Raw genomic sequence first — 14878 nt, 5'->3', positions numbered from 1 at the left:
AAAGTAGGTACGGAGAGGGTATGGAGAATTATTTGAAATGGATAGTCCATAGGTCAAGTAAACAGATTGACACTTGTTACATGCAGAGAGCCCTTTGAGAATTCAGGTGTTTTAAATCCATTGGTTCCCACCTACTGCCCCCCCACCCCACCACCCAATTCAATCATCTGGAGATATGGTAGCAGAAGACCATCCAGTGACCTCAAATGCCAGAGCCAGCCCAACCCACCTAGACTCTGCCAAGCCTCTCATATTCTGTGTTCTTAAAACTCAATATAGCCCCACCCCACCTCCACACAAATGAAATTTAGCCTATGCCTCCACCAATTTATAGATGCTGGTACAGTTGTTTAAGGACATATTAGTCCCTCTTCAGATCTTGAAACCTAGACTATTACTCCAAATGGGATATTTGCCTAAGGCTATTTAAGGTTAAGGCTATTTAAATTGGATAGCCATCATCTTCAAGCGACCAAAATGTGATCGACAACAACATAAACTGTAAAAAGGCTTATCATTGAATTAGCAGTAAGTCTAGAGATAGATGATTCCAGAGTTGGTTGAGTAGCTCAATAAAGTCATCAGTGGCTCAGGTTCTTTCCATCCATCTGCTGTGCCAACTTCACACATTGGATTTCATTCTCAGCCTTGTAGCATAAGCCTTGAGAGCTGTTGTTATTTTCTCTCTTGTAATGCAAGGGTCTGACTTAGGCTTTGGTTGACCAGGCATCTTGAATAAACACTTTACCAGCCATAAGACTAGATAGAGAGATATTGGTTCGTTTCTATAACTGACCACTTGAACCTCTTGTTTCTGTTTTTCCCCCCTCTTCCCACTTTAAATTCCCACTCTTGTGTTAAAATTCACCAACAGAGAATGAATCCATGAAACCCTGCCCACAACCCCAATAAAAGGAGAACCCCAGGCATTCTCTCCCTCTCTCTCTCTCTTCCCCTCACAACGACCTCACTGTGCAGCCCTAGAGGTGCTATGTAATTTCCAGGTCTTATAAGTAATAAATCTTTATTTTTTCAAAGTTAAAAAATAATAAATTGGACAGCCATGGAGGCAGTATTGTTAAAGGTTGACATACCAACTCTGGAGTCAGATTTCTTAGACCACGTCAGCTGACATCCCTGCTGTGACAAGGTTGTGGCTGGAGAATGACAATTGGTCTTTACAAGTCCAAGGCAATCTTTGCTAATTCCTTTCCCTTTTTGCACACTGCCTATCCAAGGGGAAGGTCTGCAGAAAAGAAATCTTCCCAGCTGAGAAGGCGATGACTGGAGACACGGTCCTGAAGAACAGTAAATGGGCTGAATGTGGATTGGTTTCAGTCAAAGGCTACCTTTGAGCCACATGCAGAGTTCTCAGTGAAGGTAGACAGGGCTCCAGCCTTCTCAGGAGTACAGAGTCATCATCAGCCACTGAATATATTGGGGAAGCAAATTACGGTCAGTGCAGGCCCACCTGTGACATTCAGCTAAGTGTGCTTCATTTCTCTGTCACCAGACCCTGGAGGCTGACACAAGACTTAGGACCTCCTCCCCCTCATTCCTGGGAAGCCACGGAGACGGGACATTAATGGATGGTTTAGCCAGAGGGACCACACCATCTGGTAGTAAGTATAAATCAACCTGAAATATAATCAACCTTGACTTCTCATGGTGCCGGTGAATGATGATAACCAAGATACAGGCTGATTCTGTATTCAGTTCTCAGTGCAATTTTCCGTCATGAATTCAACTTGGCATGCTCATGACAGCGGTGTGCAGGTGTGTGGACCAACTGGGTAGCAGAAATCCATTAGAGTATATTCTACATGTTTACATTTAAGGGCCCATTTGTCTGACAGCTTTATGTGGGTATGATGAACAGCCCCTCTAACTCACACACCTTTGGAGAAACCACTCCCCAAGCCAATTACATCAAAATGGTGATACTGATGATGGTGGCGATGAAGATGATAATGTGAAGTTACCAATGGCGTCAGAGAAAACCTGCGTGAAATTCTAACAAGTTGGCTGCCACTCCCTGTAGGCCTCCTTGGATGGCCCTAAGGATCTCTTTCTCATGGAGCCAGAGGTGGTTAGAGCTGAAGAGGGCCTTAGAGACCACCTAGCCCAACTCATTCATTTTACATGTGGGGAAGCTGAGGCCCAGATCTATTCAAGTTGATTTGCCTAGGGTCTCACAGCTAGTTACAGGAGTGCTGTGGGTTCTACCTGGGGCTCAGTCCAGTTCTCTTCCCGTGATGGCACATTGCATTGCTGGGGTCTGCTCAGGCTGTGGACTACCCTGTTTCATGGTGTCCTGCTCTCCCAGCTCTGAGTCTGCACTATAGAAGCACTGCTTGGGATCTGGACATGAGCTTGGGGATTTGAGATAGAGATGGACCCAGAAGATTCTAACCATTGTCCCTCTAGCTGAATCTTACCTTCACACTCAGACGTGGCCATGACTGAGGTGAGACGCATGCTGAGGGTCCCAATATCTTGGGAAAATATTACATGAAATGGACATTTGAGGTCAAGGAAGAAACCTCAGCTTTTACTAGGACCTTTTTAAGCAGCCCAAATAGAAGATGTGTTTTTACAAAGAAAGGGCAGATGGTTTAATTCCAGATTCCAGTGTCTTTGCAGCAAACCCAATTGGCACCACATCTGACACATAGCAGGTACACAGTAAATCCATGAGGTTTGAAGGATCGGGCAAGACAATCAGTGTCAGGCACAGATTTGTCCTCTCGGTTTATCGCCTCTTTCACTCAACAAACATTCGTGAAGCTCCTATTACATGCAAAGCACACTGTATGAAGTTCAAGAAGAGGACATCCAGACAGATCAGAATCCCTACCTTTATGGGGAAGGCTAAGCCAGCTGTTGAGAAAGATCTGACCCTGATCTTTCCAGACATCTTAAGCCAATTTTGTCATTCTTTATACTCTAGCCAGGACTGCACACAATGTTCCCTCTAGAGGAGGGAGCCTTTCCTACTCTCCACTCTGCCTCCCTGGCTCCTTCTGATCTTTAAGGTTTCAACTTCGATGTCACCTCCTCCAGAAAGGCCTCTGTGAAATGCCCTATTCAGACCAGCTATCTTATTACTGTCTGTGCTGGACTTCATTGCTGGCCTGGGTCTTCACCCCCCTCTGTGTCCGTGCCCTCTGCAAGTGACTTTGATGTTCCTCTCATGACAAAGAGAAGGCTCTTTCCCCAAATGCTGGAAGTAGGCTTGGCCACGTGACTTGCTTTGGGCAACAGATTGAGTTGCAAGGCACGATGTGCCTGATCTCAGACACCCTAAGTGTTTAAGCTCACTTCCCTGTGCTTCTGCTATTGTCCTGAGACCATGAGACTAGCCTGGCCAGAGCTTCCTCAATGAAGGTACCCCAGAAAAGCCCCCCGTTCACCCACTGATCATGAGCCAGCCAGCTGAGACCCACTGACTTCCAGCCACGTGGCCGGGGAGCTCCATGAGTGTTGCTGTCACTGCTGAAGTTAGGTGGATTTGTCACATGGCATTATTGTAATCATAGTTATTGGGTACCCTGAGTCAGTCTCCTGGTCCCTGCATAGGTGCCCAGCACAGAGTGAGTGCTTCGTAAAGAGCTGGCAAATAGACAAATAGGTGTAGTCAAGGCAGGGCTACATCCCAAACTCAGTAGAATGAAGGACCCAGAACCCTGGTCCTTCACATGGACATGCCGTGACCACCTCTCTCTAAGATGAGGTGTGTCAACCCCACAGAGAAGGGCTTACCTCTGGCTTCTGGAGGTAGATCCCTTTGCCATCTTGGGTTAAGTTCTGAAAGGCATCTGTGAACATGCACCAGAAAGGAACACAGATGTGTCTGGAGACATTACAAACTGGTTCCTCCATCCATCCCCTCACCTGCAAACCCGGTTTCAGCCTGTGTGCAGCCATGTGTGCACTTTACAAGTGTAAGTGAACTGCCTCAGACCTTTGCCTCTGGGACAGGCAGGGTATACATGAGTTTGGAGGAACATAGCTGGGTTTCTTGGGTGCAGAGCCAGCGTGCCCCATAGCTCCTGGCCTATTGTTTCCGCCCTGGTAGCTGTCTTCTCTCCTGCTTGGACTGGGGGCAGGTGGGCAATCTGTGAGGCTTGCAGAGGAAGCACCGGCCCTGCCTCCTTCCCCCCAGCTTACCCTCCATGTTCTCTGCACGCAGCATCAAGTGGACGAAGCTGACGAAGTCCATCTGGAGGTTGGGGCCGCCATAGCGGATAAGCATCAGCTGGCAGACGTCATTGCTGAGCATGATTCCTGCATTGAACACAGACTCCCATGTGTGCTGGGGACCTCATATCCCCTACCCTCCACCTGAGGCCCCTTGATTGAAATTGTCCCTCCCCTTCCAGGACCTGCATCCTGATAACACGGGGATCTTCTTTTGTGGGGCTCATTAGTTTAATTATTAGCCAATTTTCTTTGTCTCATCTCAACTCCCCCTTCCTGCCCCCTTCGGCCACCAGCATGAGGATCTTTTTAGCGAGCGGGTTACCGACCTTCAAGGCAGGAGGCAGTCTATGCAGCCCTGGTCAAGAGCATCCGCTTTTGAGCCTGATCATCCTGGACTCAAACTCCAGACAACTTACCTAACTTGCCTGAGCTCTAACTTCTCCCTCTGTAAAGTAGGGATTATCCCACGGTGTTGAAGATTACATGAGAGAGTGGATGTTCCAACCCCCCCCCCCTCAAATGTTAGCTATGACCATAGTGATAGCAATAATAAATCCTTCTGTTATTTGCAGATCCACATCTTGGGGCCTCTGGACTCAGGGAACAACTGTGCACACTGGAATTACTTCAGAAGCCACGCACCCCTCCCCTCTCCACTCCGCCCGCAGCATCTGCTCGGCCTGCACCTACCTGCATCCCTCATGGCAGCCTGCAGCTGGGTCCTGTTCAGGTATCCTGAGTGACTGCTGTCGTGCTTGTGGAAAACCTCCTGCAAAGAAGCCACACCAAAGGCTCGGGAACCAAGCATTTCTGTGCACCACATGAGAGCACCCCCCCACCCCGCCCCTGCCATGCCCCAGCATCCATGCTGCTATTGGCCAGCATGAGGCTCCGCCAGCAGCACCTGCTGCCAGCATGAGAAGAGGCAGAGGGTCCAGGCTTCTGAGAAAGGGAGCGTTTTTTGCTTTTGTTTTTGTCACGGGGATGGACAGTCTGGGTATAGCAAAATGTACTTGATTGAGGCACGTCATCCTAAACCTTGAAGGGCTTCCAACTTTCTGACTCAGGAAGGTGAGAGGGACAGTTGTGAGTAATAACTGGAAAAATGGGAAGAAGCCACTTGATGCAGGACTTTAAATGCCATGCTAAGGAGTTCAGATTTTATCGGAAGACCGTGGAGAGTCTCAAACAAAGCAACATGATCAGACGTGCACTTTAGAAATCCAGGAGACTATCGGGGCGCCTGGGTGGCTCAGTCAGTGAAACGTCTGACTTCGGCTCAGGTCATGATCTCACAGTTCGTGGGTTCGAGCCCCTCATCGGGCTCTGGGCTGACAGCTCAGAGCCTGGAGCCTGCTTCGGATTCTGGGTCTCCCTCTCTCTCTGTCCCTCCCCCTGCTTGTGCTCTGTCTCTCAAAAATAAATAAATGTTAAAAAAAAATTTAAAAAAAAAGAAAAGAAATCCAGGAGACTATTGCAACAGGCTTTCTGAGTTTGGGAGAAAGGGAAGGCTGGCCCACTGGAGGGAGAGCAGAGCAGATTGGGTGAAGAGTGGGGTACATGGGGCTGAAGGGGTAGTGATGCCTCACCCAGCTTTGCAGAGCTGCTGCCTCTGCCCCTCCCACAGGGACGTGTGGTGAAGACACGCTCTTACCTGACACAGCATCAGCTGCTTCCACAGGTCCCTGAACTCCTGGATGCTCACGGTACCCGACGCATTAAGCTGATAGAAGGTTAAGGTCAAAGCCGCCAGGGAGTTGCACTCACACCTCTGAGAGCGGCAGCTGGCCCTCCACACGACGGTGCGTGATTTGTGGACAGCCCTGTCCCGTGTCTGATCTCCCTACTTGGCCTCTGCTGGCTGGTCAGTCCAGCCCACGGCTCCCTCGCCCTTGCTAGGAAAGGACAGAATGAGCCAGAACACAGCCACACTGGGAGAAGTCTGATGACGGCGGTGATGATGGTGATGAAAACAGCTACCGTCTAGTGAGACAGGAGAGTTCGACCCAGCCAATTTGATGTGATTTAAATAAAAAACAGTAACTCTTTTTATGTTATTAATTGCTCAAACCAACTTCTGGAAGGGGTCAGTCACAGGGTGGCTCTTTTATTTAGTCATTTTAGAAAAGGTTAAAAGCTTAATGAGTGGCTTTGAGCCATGTCCAAATACCCCTGCCTCAGAGAGACTGGGTCAAAATATCGTCACACACAACTCCATCTGGGTCCTTCGGGTGGCTCTAGGGCCGAGTTACACACTGTAATTATGTTACTTCATTTTCACCTCATAGGTGAGGTGGGTACTCACTCCCCTCTAGAGTGGATGATAAAAGGGGGGCTGATGAACTTCCTGCATCTGGTGATGAGGTTGGGACCTCCTGCAATGCCTGCGCACCTGACTCCCGTCCCGTGATGTCCATGCTGTCTGCCAAGTTTCTATAAAGACTGCTTTTCTATTCACAACCCTCCCACCATGCATTCACACACCTCTCTGTAGTACAGATACTTAAACCGTGATTAAATGGTTCACGTAGAAAGAGGGTTTGCTAGAAACATCGGAACCAGGAAGGCAGAGTCTGTGGCATGCACTGAACTTACTGAGCTCTGATTTCCTGATCTGTCAAGGCGAGCAGCCACTGCCCTGTCACCAAATGAAAACTTGGAACCCTGAGGCTCTTGTAACAGTTTCTTGTTACTTGGGGGATTGTTACTAACCACCACCCAGCAGCTGCCTCATCCTCGCTATCAGGAAATAAGATTATTTTTAGTAATAGCTAATAGTGAAAATGTAATCGATGACAGCACTAAACACTTTGCCTGGGTTACCCCATTTGCATTCTCCCACTGATACTACAGAGGAGCTGTAGCATCTCTATGGTGCACACAAGGACCCGGAGGCACAACGAGGCTACATGATGTGTCCGAGATCACACAAATAGTAAGTGCTCGGGCTGGGATTCAAACCCAGGCAGCCTGGCCCAGAGCGAGACTCTCCACCAGCAGCATGCGTCCTGCCACAAACCTGAAAAGATACATCCAGTAGGGCCAGGATCCCCTGGCAGGCGTCCAGGCTGAAGAAAGGCTGGGCACTCCCCAGACCTGCAGAGGGACAGAAAGAGTCTGCATGGGGCCCCGCCCTAGGACTGCACAGCCCTTTTCTTAACAGTAAGAGGCAGCACTATCTAGGCCACCTGTAGGTTCTAATGACTGTCATTCATGGGGGGTAGCAGGAAGTAGGAACAAGAGGGCAGGGAAAAGAGAGAAGGCTTAGTGGTGATTCCTACACCCAAAAAGCACCATAAAACCCTGCAGAGAACACCTGATTATAGCCTGGTCTTCTTCCACAGAGGGTCAAATGAATGGAGCCCTGTGTACCTAGGAGAGAGGTACCCTCACAGAGTCACGGGCTCCCAAGTCTGAAAGAGATCTGAGACATTAATTTGTTCAACTTCCACCTAAATGGGAGGTTTCTTTCCTCAGGTGGTTGGTGGATGGTCTGTCAGTTACGGGTGCTCACTTTTTCACATGGTCGGATAGCTCCAGTCAGGAGAAATTTATGTTAATTCCTAAAGAACCGCCTGCAAAATTCAATCCCTAGTCCAAGTTCTGCCTCCAGAAAAGCATGAACAGACATCTGTCTGCTCTTCGATGTTTCTCCTGCATTCTAAACATGGCTTCTAAACCCTCTCCACCTTCTTCTAGACCCTATGCTTTGCCACCTTCTCTCTAAAATGCAGAACCAAGACGGGAACGTACTCCTTCAGCTACAGTTTGATGAGCAGAGAACAATGGGGCTATGACTTCCCAAATTTTCAAGCTGCACTTCCCCAAAATTATGTTCCAAAGATGATGTTCTGCAGAGAAAGTGTTTTGAGTTCAAATACATTTGAAATATTTTGTATCTATAGACCCTTTTTCTCCATTCACCATGCATCTTAGCATATAATAGGTACTGAGGAGCCAACATGGAAATTTTGTTTTTGTTTAATGAAGAATTTCCCAAGCACAACTGACCGCAGAATCTAACCCCTTTTATTTCATGGAACACTTCCTAAAACTTCTTAGTCTCTAATCTTTCTTGCAACACAATTTCAAAAATACAAATCTAAATGTTTTCATTAAATATAGCCTGAATTCAGATGAGCTGATTTAGCAGCAACTTGAAACTGTTAGCTTGTGTTAAGCTCCAGGTCAATGAAATTAACCAGATATCTTTCACATAAACCTGCACAAAAATGAGATCTCTTCTGTTAGGAACTTATGCAATTAATTTTTAAAAAAATAATGAAATGGCAGTTTTTCATTATCAACCCGACTCTGTTTCATCTTTTTGGTTTTGGGCACAGTCTGTTGTGAGCATTTTCAATTCTGCTATCTATTATGTTAATGATTCCTCCCAGCTTTGTGCCATCTGCAGATCTGAAAAGCCTACCTCCCATGTCTTCTTCTGAGTCATTGATAAAAGCTGGGGAGATGAAGGGCACCAAGGGTAGAAACCAGAGACCCTCATCTATACTTAGAGACTCTCATCTATAACATAGAATTACCCCTCTGGTTTTATATTTATATAACTCTTGGGAATGGAACACATCTCTTGTTGCTACTTTCCAACCCACATGTCATAATTTATCATCAGATAGTTTACCAAGTATTTTGCCCAAATCCACAGTTCTCTGGTCTGCCAATCCAGAAATTCTCTCAAAGGACTACAAGAAAGCAATTTGCCCATACACTCTTTGGAACACCATTTTGCATGCTTGTGATCAAATAATCTAAAAAAATTATAGATGTGCACACGCTATCTCTTCTAGATAATTTCCCTAGATTTTTCCCCCCAAGATGTGGGGGAGCTCTTATAGTCTATAATTTCTAGAATCTCTCCTTCTGGCTCTTTTATGATACCTGAATTTGGCTTTGCAGAACCATCTGGAAATTATTCCAAGCCCTGAGCTATACAACACCCTGGACTACAATTTGTTTGGACTTGAAGTCTTGGTTTCACATAAAGGAGAAGTAATAACATATCTTCGGTGGCAAATACCCTTTAACTGTTTTGTTTACTTTTTTCATTTTGAAGTCCTTCTTCCTCCCCAGAGAAATCATGTTCTTCTCTCTTAAAATATACATATAAACATTTTTCCATGGACTTTAAGCTTTCCTAATAATTTATCTCAAGCGTCATATGAAGGCATCCACACTAGCCATTTGCAGCCCCCTAAGGGAATGTGCTCCCCTCCTTTGATTTTTATAGGTTGGTCAATTTAAATACGAGTTCATTAGAACGTTCCCTGGTCAGCTCGTCAATACTTAAGATTTATGTACCAGCTTGGGTATGGTCTTCCACACAGAATTTATATGCCAAGAAGTACTCGGATATTCTACTCAAATTCTCAAGCTAGCAAAACTTCAGAAATATTTATTTTCACAGCCATGTATCTCTACACACTCCAACTAAGCAAGAAAACCTCGAAAACCAAAACACTATTTTCCAAGCTACATAAACTTCTCTATTGCTTTCTCAGACCACATGACCCCCTGATGTAAGACACAGCTGTCTGGGGGACCATTGTGCAGCAATTCATGTGCTCACAGGGGAAAGAGAACAGACCCAGGGTTCAGCAACGTTGTGTCCCCGGAGTCCTACAGGATGACTCTGAAATACTCACTTGACCAGGTCATGTGGTTCAGGACCTTCTGCAGCTGCACTGCGTTTATTTCTGGATACTGAAGGGGAAACAGAGTGGCAGGAGAAAACCATCGTTACCGAAGGCTCATTAGATGCAGAGCTGCCGCCACAAAAGAGGGCTGGGAGTCCACTCCCGCATCAGCTCAGCATGGTACACATGCCATTTCTGGGTGGAATAAGTGATTCTGGGGGTCAAGTCCCGAGGACCCCAGCAGGGCAGGGCTCTTAAGAAGCAGACTAATAATGGTGATTTTCAAATTGGGTTTTATCAAGATCCTTCAAATTTCGGCAAGCTATTTGGTTTGAATTTGATTTTATTTTTTAATGTTTTATTTTTGAGAGACAGAGAGACAGAACATGAGCAGGGGAGGGGCAGAGAGAGAAGGAGATAGCAGAATCCAAAGCAGGCTCTGAGCTGTCAGCACGGAGCCCAATGTGGGGCTCGAACTCACGAACCGTGAGATCATGACCTGGTCCGAAGTCGGAAGTCAGATGCTTAACCGACTGAGCCATCCAGGTGCCAGTGAATTTTATTCTTAATAAGGCATCTTCAGCCAAGGCTCCAAATTTTAATTTCAGAGTTTCTCAGAAGCAATCCTTTACATTAACATTTAACTTTAAAAAATATAAATGAAATACAAGCAACATACAGTTGAGCTTATGAAATAGATACATACTCACAATATACCTTTTTTTTAATCTGTTTTTTACATATTGGGGTTCTTGGTGAGATTCCATTAGATAAAAGGACTGCAACAGAAAATGTTTGGAAACCTCTGGTATGGAGGAAAACCTTTATAACAACTTATGTAAGAGTCTGACTATCCTCTCTGACTACATTATGCAAAATTCCAGGGGTGAATATGAGAGAACATAGGTGCAGGTACATTGTGAATTAAATCCAGTGTTATGAACACAAGGAGCTCATGGTCTTCTAGTTTTAATGACCTCACTAAGGTGTCAGACCCCATATTTCTAGAGTATTTCTTGCTGTATTCCTCAATGGATTTAGTGTCCTAAAGGTTAGGGACAGAGGGGCCTCCAGAGCCTTGCACACATATCACTGGCCTCCTGATCTGGGTCAACCCAAGGAAAGAACTCAAGGGAACCAGGCATGTAGCCCCAGGCCCTCCTTTTCCCTAATGCCCTCTTACCAGCCCTATCCCCTCTCTAGGTGACCACCCAAGGGATCTTTCTCCTTGGGCTCTCCCAGAGTGCTAGGGCTTGTCATGACCATGCTCTGAGCCACTACCGACACTGACTCTTGGCTCTACTATAGTCCGTTTTCTCGGGGATTAAAGATTAAAGCTGTTTCTCCTACAACTGATCAATGTTGCTTCCAAGAAGAGATATGCATTTTACAGGAGCCTTCTGGAGACAGTCCACTTTCCCCCAGTTGTCTAAAAACTTGAGGACTTAAATAGAAAGTGGCAGTCTGGCAAAGAGCAGCCTTACATCATGCTTCGTACACAGGGTCAGTACATAGTCCCCGGCTTCGCCCACTGCTCGCCACCACACCTGGTCAACTTACCTTTTCAAAGAGTTTAGTGAAGAATTCATCCTGCCCTTCATTTTCGTCTGCTATTTCCTATAGGAACAGACACACAGAAAGACTTAGTCGTTCACCTGGATACGTGGACACTCATGGGCACACTAACGTCTCATGACCCTCAGGCCCCAGAAATCCCTAAGTTTGACCTTGCGCATTGTCTTAAGTTTTCTACCACCATGTTCACATTCTTTGTTTCTCCAATTCTCACTGCCTTTGGGGAAGTAGCAAACAGTGAAATGGGCAAAAGAAACACCAGGTAGAAAGTAGCAAAAGCAAGTAAATGTATCACTCATGTACCTGGGGCTCTGGACCCTCAATGACAAGGATGTGACCAGAAGGATGTGACCAGGACAGCTCCTCTGGTGCAAAAACAGCAGAACCTGGGGGTGCCTGGGTGGCTCAGTCGGGTCTGACGCTTGATTTCAGCTCAGGTCATGCTCTCATGGTTCATGAGGTTAAGCCCACATCGAACTCTGCACTGACAGCACAGGGCCTGCTGGGGTTCTCTCTCTCTTCCTCTCTCTCTGCCCTTCCCCCACTCATGCTCTCTATCTCCAAATAAATAAATAAATAAATAAATAAATTTTTTAAAATTATAGAAAAACAGCAGAACCTGGGTGCCCTCAGGGCACAACAGGTAATGAAGTATGGGTGCCATGGAGTAGGGTCTGCAGGATCTGCCGACTTTCCCCCACAGCCTGAATGTGAGGGGAGAAGCCCACCATCTTGGCTTTGGAAACAGTCCTGCATGTAGAATCCCACTTGCCTACGTACCTTAGAGAGGACAGCACTGGAATTGCATCCAATTTCACTGAGGGAAAACAGAAGGCAGAATTACTTCTTGGGATCATCTGGGGAGCACTTTGGCCAACAGTATCCCTCCCCTGGGAACACATCTTCCAAGTTCCTTAGCCATGTGCCATGTGGGCTTTGCCCAGCTCTCATGCCTTACTCTCACATCTCCTGCTTGAAGTCGACAGAGCAGCCATGTGGCCCAGCACACTGCTTGTCCCTCCCAACATGCCTGGCACTGTTCCTCATCTCCCCGCCTTTGCTCACACCAAGCCCCTTTTGTTGTTTCCACCCACATTGAACTACTCCTACTCATACGTATGACTCGGCACCGACAGGCAGTGAGGCTTGAGGTCAAGTCAAACTACCCAGAGCCAAACCATGGAGAAAAAAAGAAAGGGAACTGGATTCTAAGCATTGAAGGGCTGTCGTGTCAAAACAATCATAAACAGAAGAATAAGTTGGGCTGGAATGTGTTTGTATATTGATTCACCTACACACACTTATGGCATCTGAGCCTGCTCATTGATGACGGCCTCTCCTCATCTGCCCAATCCCCTCTATGCATCTCCTAGAAACTAACACCTCCCTGAAGTCAGCCCTGTCTCCCCCCAGGACCATGGAAGGTTGGCTCAGATGCTCTTCCTTGGTGTTCTCCTAACACCCTGTGCAGATAAATGCTTGCACTGGATGCAGGATAGCATAAATAACTACTCATGTGTCCCATCCCTTCCAGGCCCTGAGCTTCCAGAGGGCAAGGGCCAAGCCTGTTGTAGCTCTTTCTCTTGAATGTCTAGCAGACTGTTCATTTGTTAGAAGGAGAACGGGGAGGAAGAGGAGAAGGATGCTCTCCATGCAGGGAGCTCCCTGCTCTCCCTACCCCTCTTCTGTGTTGGCCACAGACCCCATCCTCTGCCATTTCCACCTCACCTTCTGTATCTCCCCTAGCCCCAAAAGCCCCCCACCTCCAGGGAAGTCCCATGTCCTTACTGAAAGATGTGCTTCCTGGAGAATACTCTCAGGACAAACTCTGCTTCCTGGCCAGCCTTGGATGTGCAGGGCACAACGAGGTATGTCCCTGGCTCCAGCTGCAATTCCTGACTCACTTCTTTCTCTGTGAGAAATGCTTCAGGCCATCTTATGGGGGCATTTTTCCAGAAAAACTCAGAGGGCAGTCTCCTCTGGTCACCACAGTGCTGTGGGTGGAGGACGGAAGAGTCCCAGTTAAGATGATCCCCAGGGTGTGTAGCCTGGCCTGGAGCCCTTGGCCAGGAGACAGGATAAGGTGGTCTCTGATTAGCCAAACCCTACTGCTCCAGGGGAGGGGTGAAGGGGTGAGGAGTGGAGATGAAAGAATAGACCATGACAGGAATGGATACCGTTGCTGGAACCCTGTGCGAGGCTGAGTAGACATGTCAATTCACTTGACTTTATGTTAAAAACAACATCATATACAAATGATGTGAGAAATGTCACCAGGCCTGTACTTTCCATTTACAGTTAAGGGTGTGAGGCTCAGACAAGTCAGGTCATATACCCAAGGTCACCTAGCTGGTAAGAGTCTCAGCCACGGTTGGAACTCAGGGCAGCTGAGCCTCCAATGTCCATGTCCTTTACACTTCCCGTGGCAGCCCCCATGTATGCGATACAACTTCAAGGTTAATTATGACATGATTACGGTCACCCATACAGGTGGACCGCCAAACATCTCCCCGCCTACATTATAACAGCTACGTATGGATAAATTGGACATTCTACATCATCTCAGTGGAGGGGAAAGAGAGTAGGACAAAAGTTCAGAGGACCTGAATCAGGGCTCCGGCTCTGACATTGCCTGGACACGTGTGGGTTTTTTGTTGTTGTTGTTGTTGTTGTTGTTGTTGTTTTATCTCATACTCCCTTTCTCTTACCCTCTCTCTCACCCTCATTCTCTCTCTCTCTCTGTCCTTTCTTCCGCCTTTATTTCTCTATCTTTCCCTATCTTTCTCTCTTGCTGCCTTTCCCCTTTGTTCTCACTCAGGGTTGTGGAGGGAGACAAGGACCATAAGCAGGATCCTCACTCTAGTTTATATACAGATAACAAAGACGTGACCTATCCACATAAAAACATATTTCACAGATTCTACTCAAGGCCACAGAAATAAAATAAATCTGATGATGCATGCTTTCTTTATCAGATGATGAGAACTAGGGAATCATCCTATTGCCATCTTTGCTTGGCCTCTAGGAATCTCAGAACTAAATTTTATACTCAGCCATATTAGCTGTCCTAGGTTTAGGGTTCCTGGTAGAATCAACTGCTTACTTTATCCATGTATGACTTTTTTCGTGCCTTTAAAATTTTTTTAAACTGTATTTATTTTGTGAGAGAGAGAGTGGGGGGAGGGACAGAGAGAGAAGGAGAGAGAGAATCCCACACAGGCTCCACACTATCAGCACAGAGCCCAATGCAGGGCTTGAACTCACAAACCACGAGATCATGACCTGAACCAAAATCAAGAGTCGGATACTTAACCGACTAAGCTACCCAGGCGCCCCTTGTCTTTTAAATTTTGAACTGGCTTATAGTTTTGTTCTGTCTATAATTTAATTGTAGGTTGACCCATATATATATATATATATATATATATATATATATATATATATTT

At 46.6% G+C, this 14878-nt stretch overlaps 1 protein-coding gene across 1 annotated transcript in view; it reads right to left on the bottom strand.

The window, feature by feature from the left end:
• Window positions 1–1401: 1401 nt before the first annotated feature.
• The window catches only part of CAPN14 (calpain 14), a 24751-nt gene continuing 11274 nt past the window's right edge, over window positions 1402–14878 (bottom strand). The window contains exons 11-20 of the mRNA XM_049652720.1: window positions 13221–13426; window positions 12213–12249; window positions 11418–11474; window positions 9867–9924; window positions 7235–7299; window positions 5858–5926; window positions 4894–4972; window positions 4171–4287; window positions 3763–3818; window positions 1402–1428 (exon numbers count right to left, since the gene is read on the bottom strand). Coding sequence (XP_049508677.1) covers window positions 1402–1428; window positions 3763–3818; window positions 4171–4287; window positions 4894–4972; window positions 5858–5926; window positions 7235–7299; window positions 9867–9924; window positions 11418–11474; window positions 12213–12249; window positions 13221–13426 — 771 coding nt within the window. The remainder of the gene's footprint in view (window positions 1429–3762; window positions 3819–4170; window positions 4288–4893; window positions 4973–5857; window positions 5927–7234; window positions 7300–9866; window positions 9925–11417; window positions 11475–12212; window positions 12250–13220; window positions 13427–14878) is intronic.

This window comes from Panthera uncia (assembly GCF_023721935.1).
Source record: "Panthera uncia isolate 11264 chromosome A3 unlocalized genomic scaffold, Puncia_PCG_1.0 HiC_scaffold_12, whole genome shotgun sequence".
In the NCBI taxonomy this organism is placed as follows: Eukaryota; Metazoa; Chordata; class Mammalia; order Carnivora; family Felidae; genus Panthera; species Panthera uncia.
Note: the sequence above shows the minus strand (reverse complement) of the source record. Positions and strands in the feature narration are given on the sequence as shown.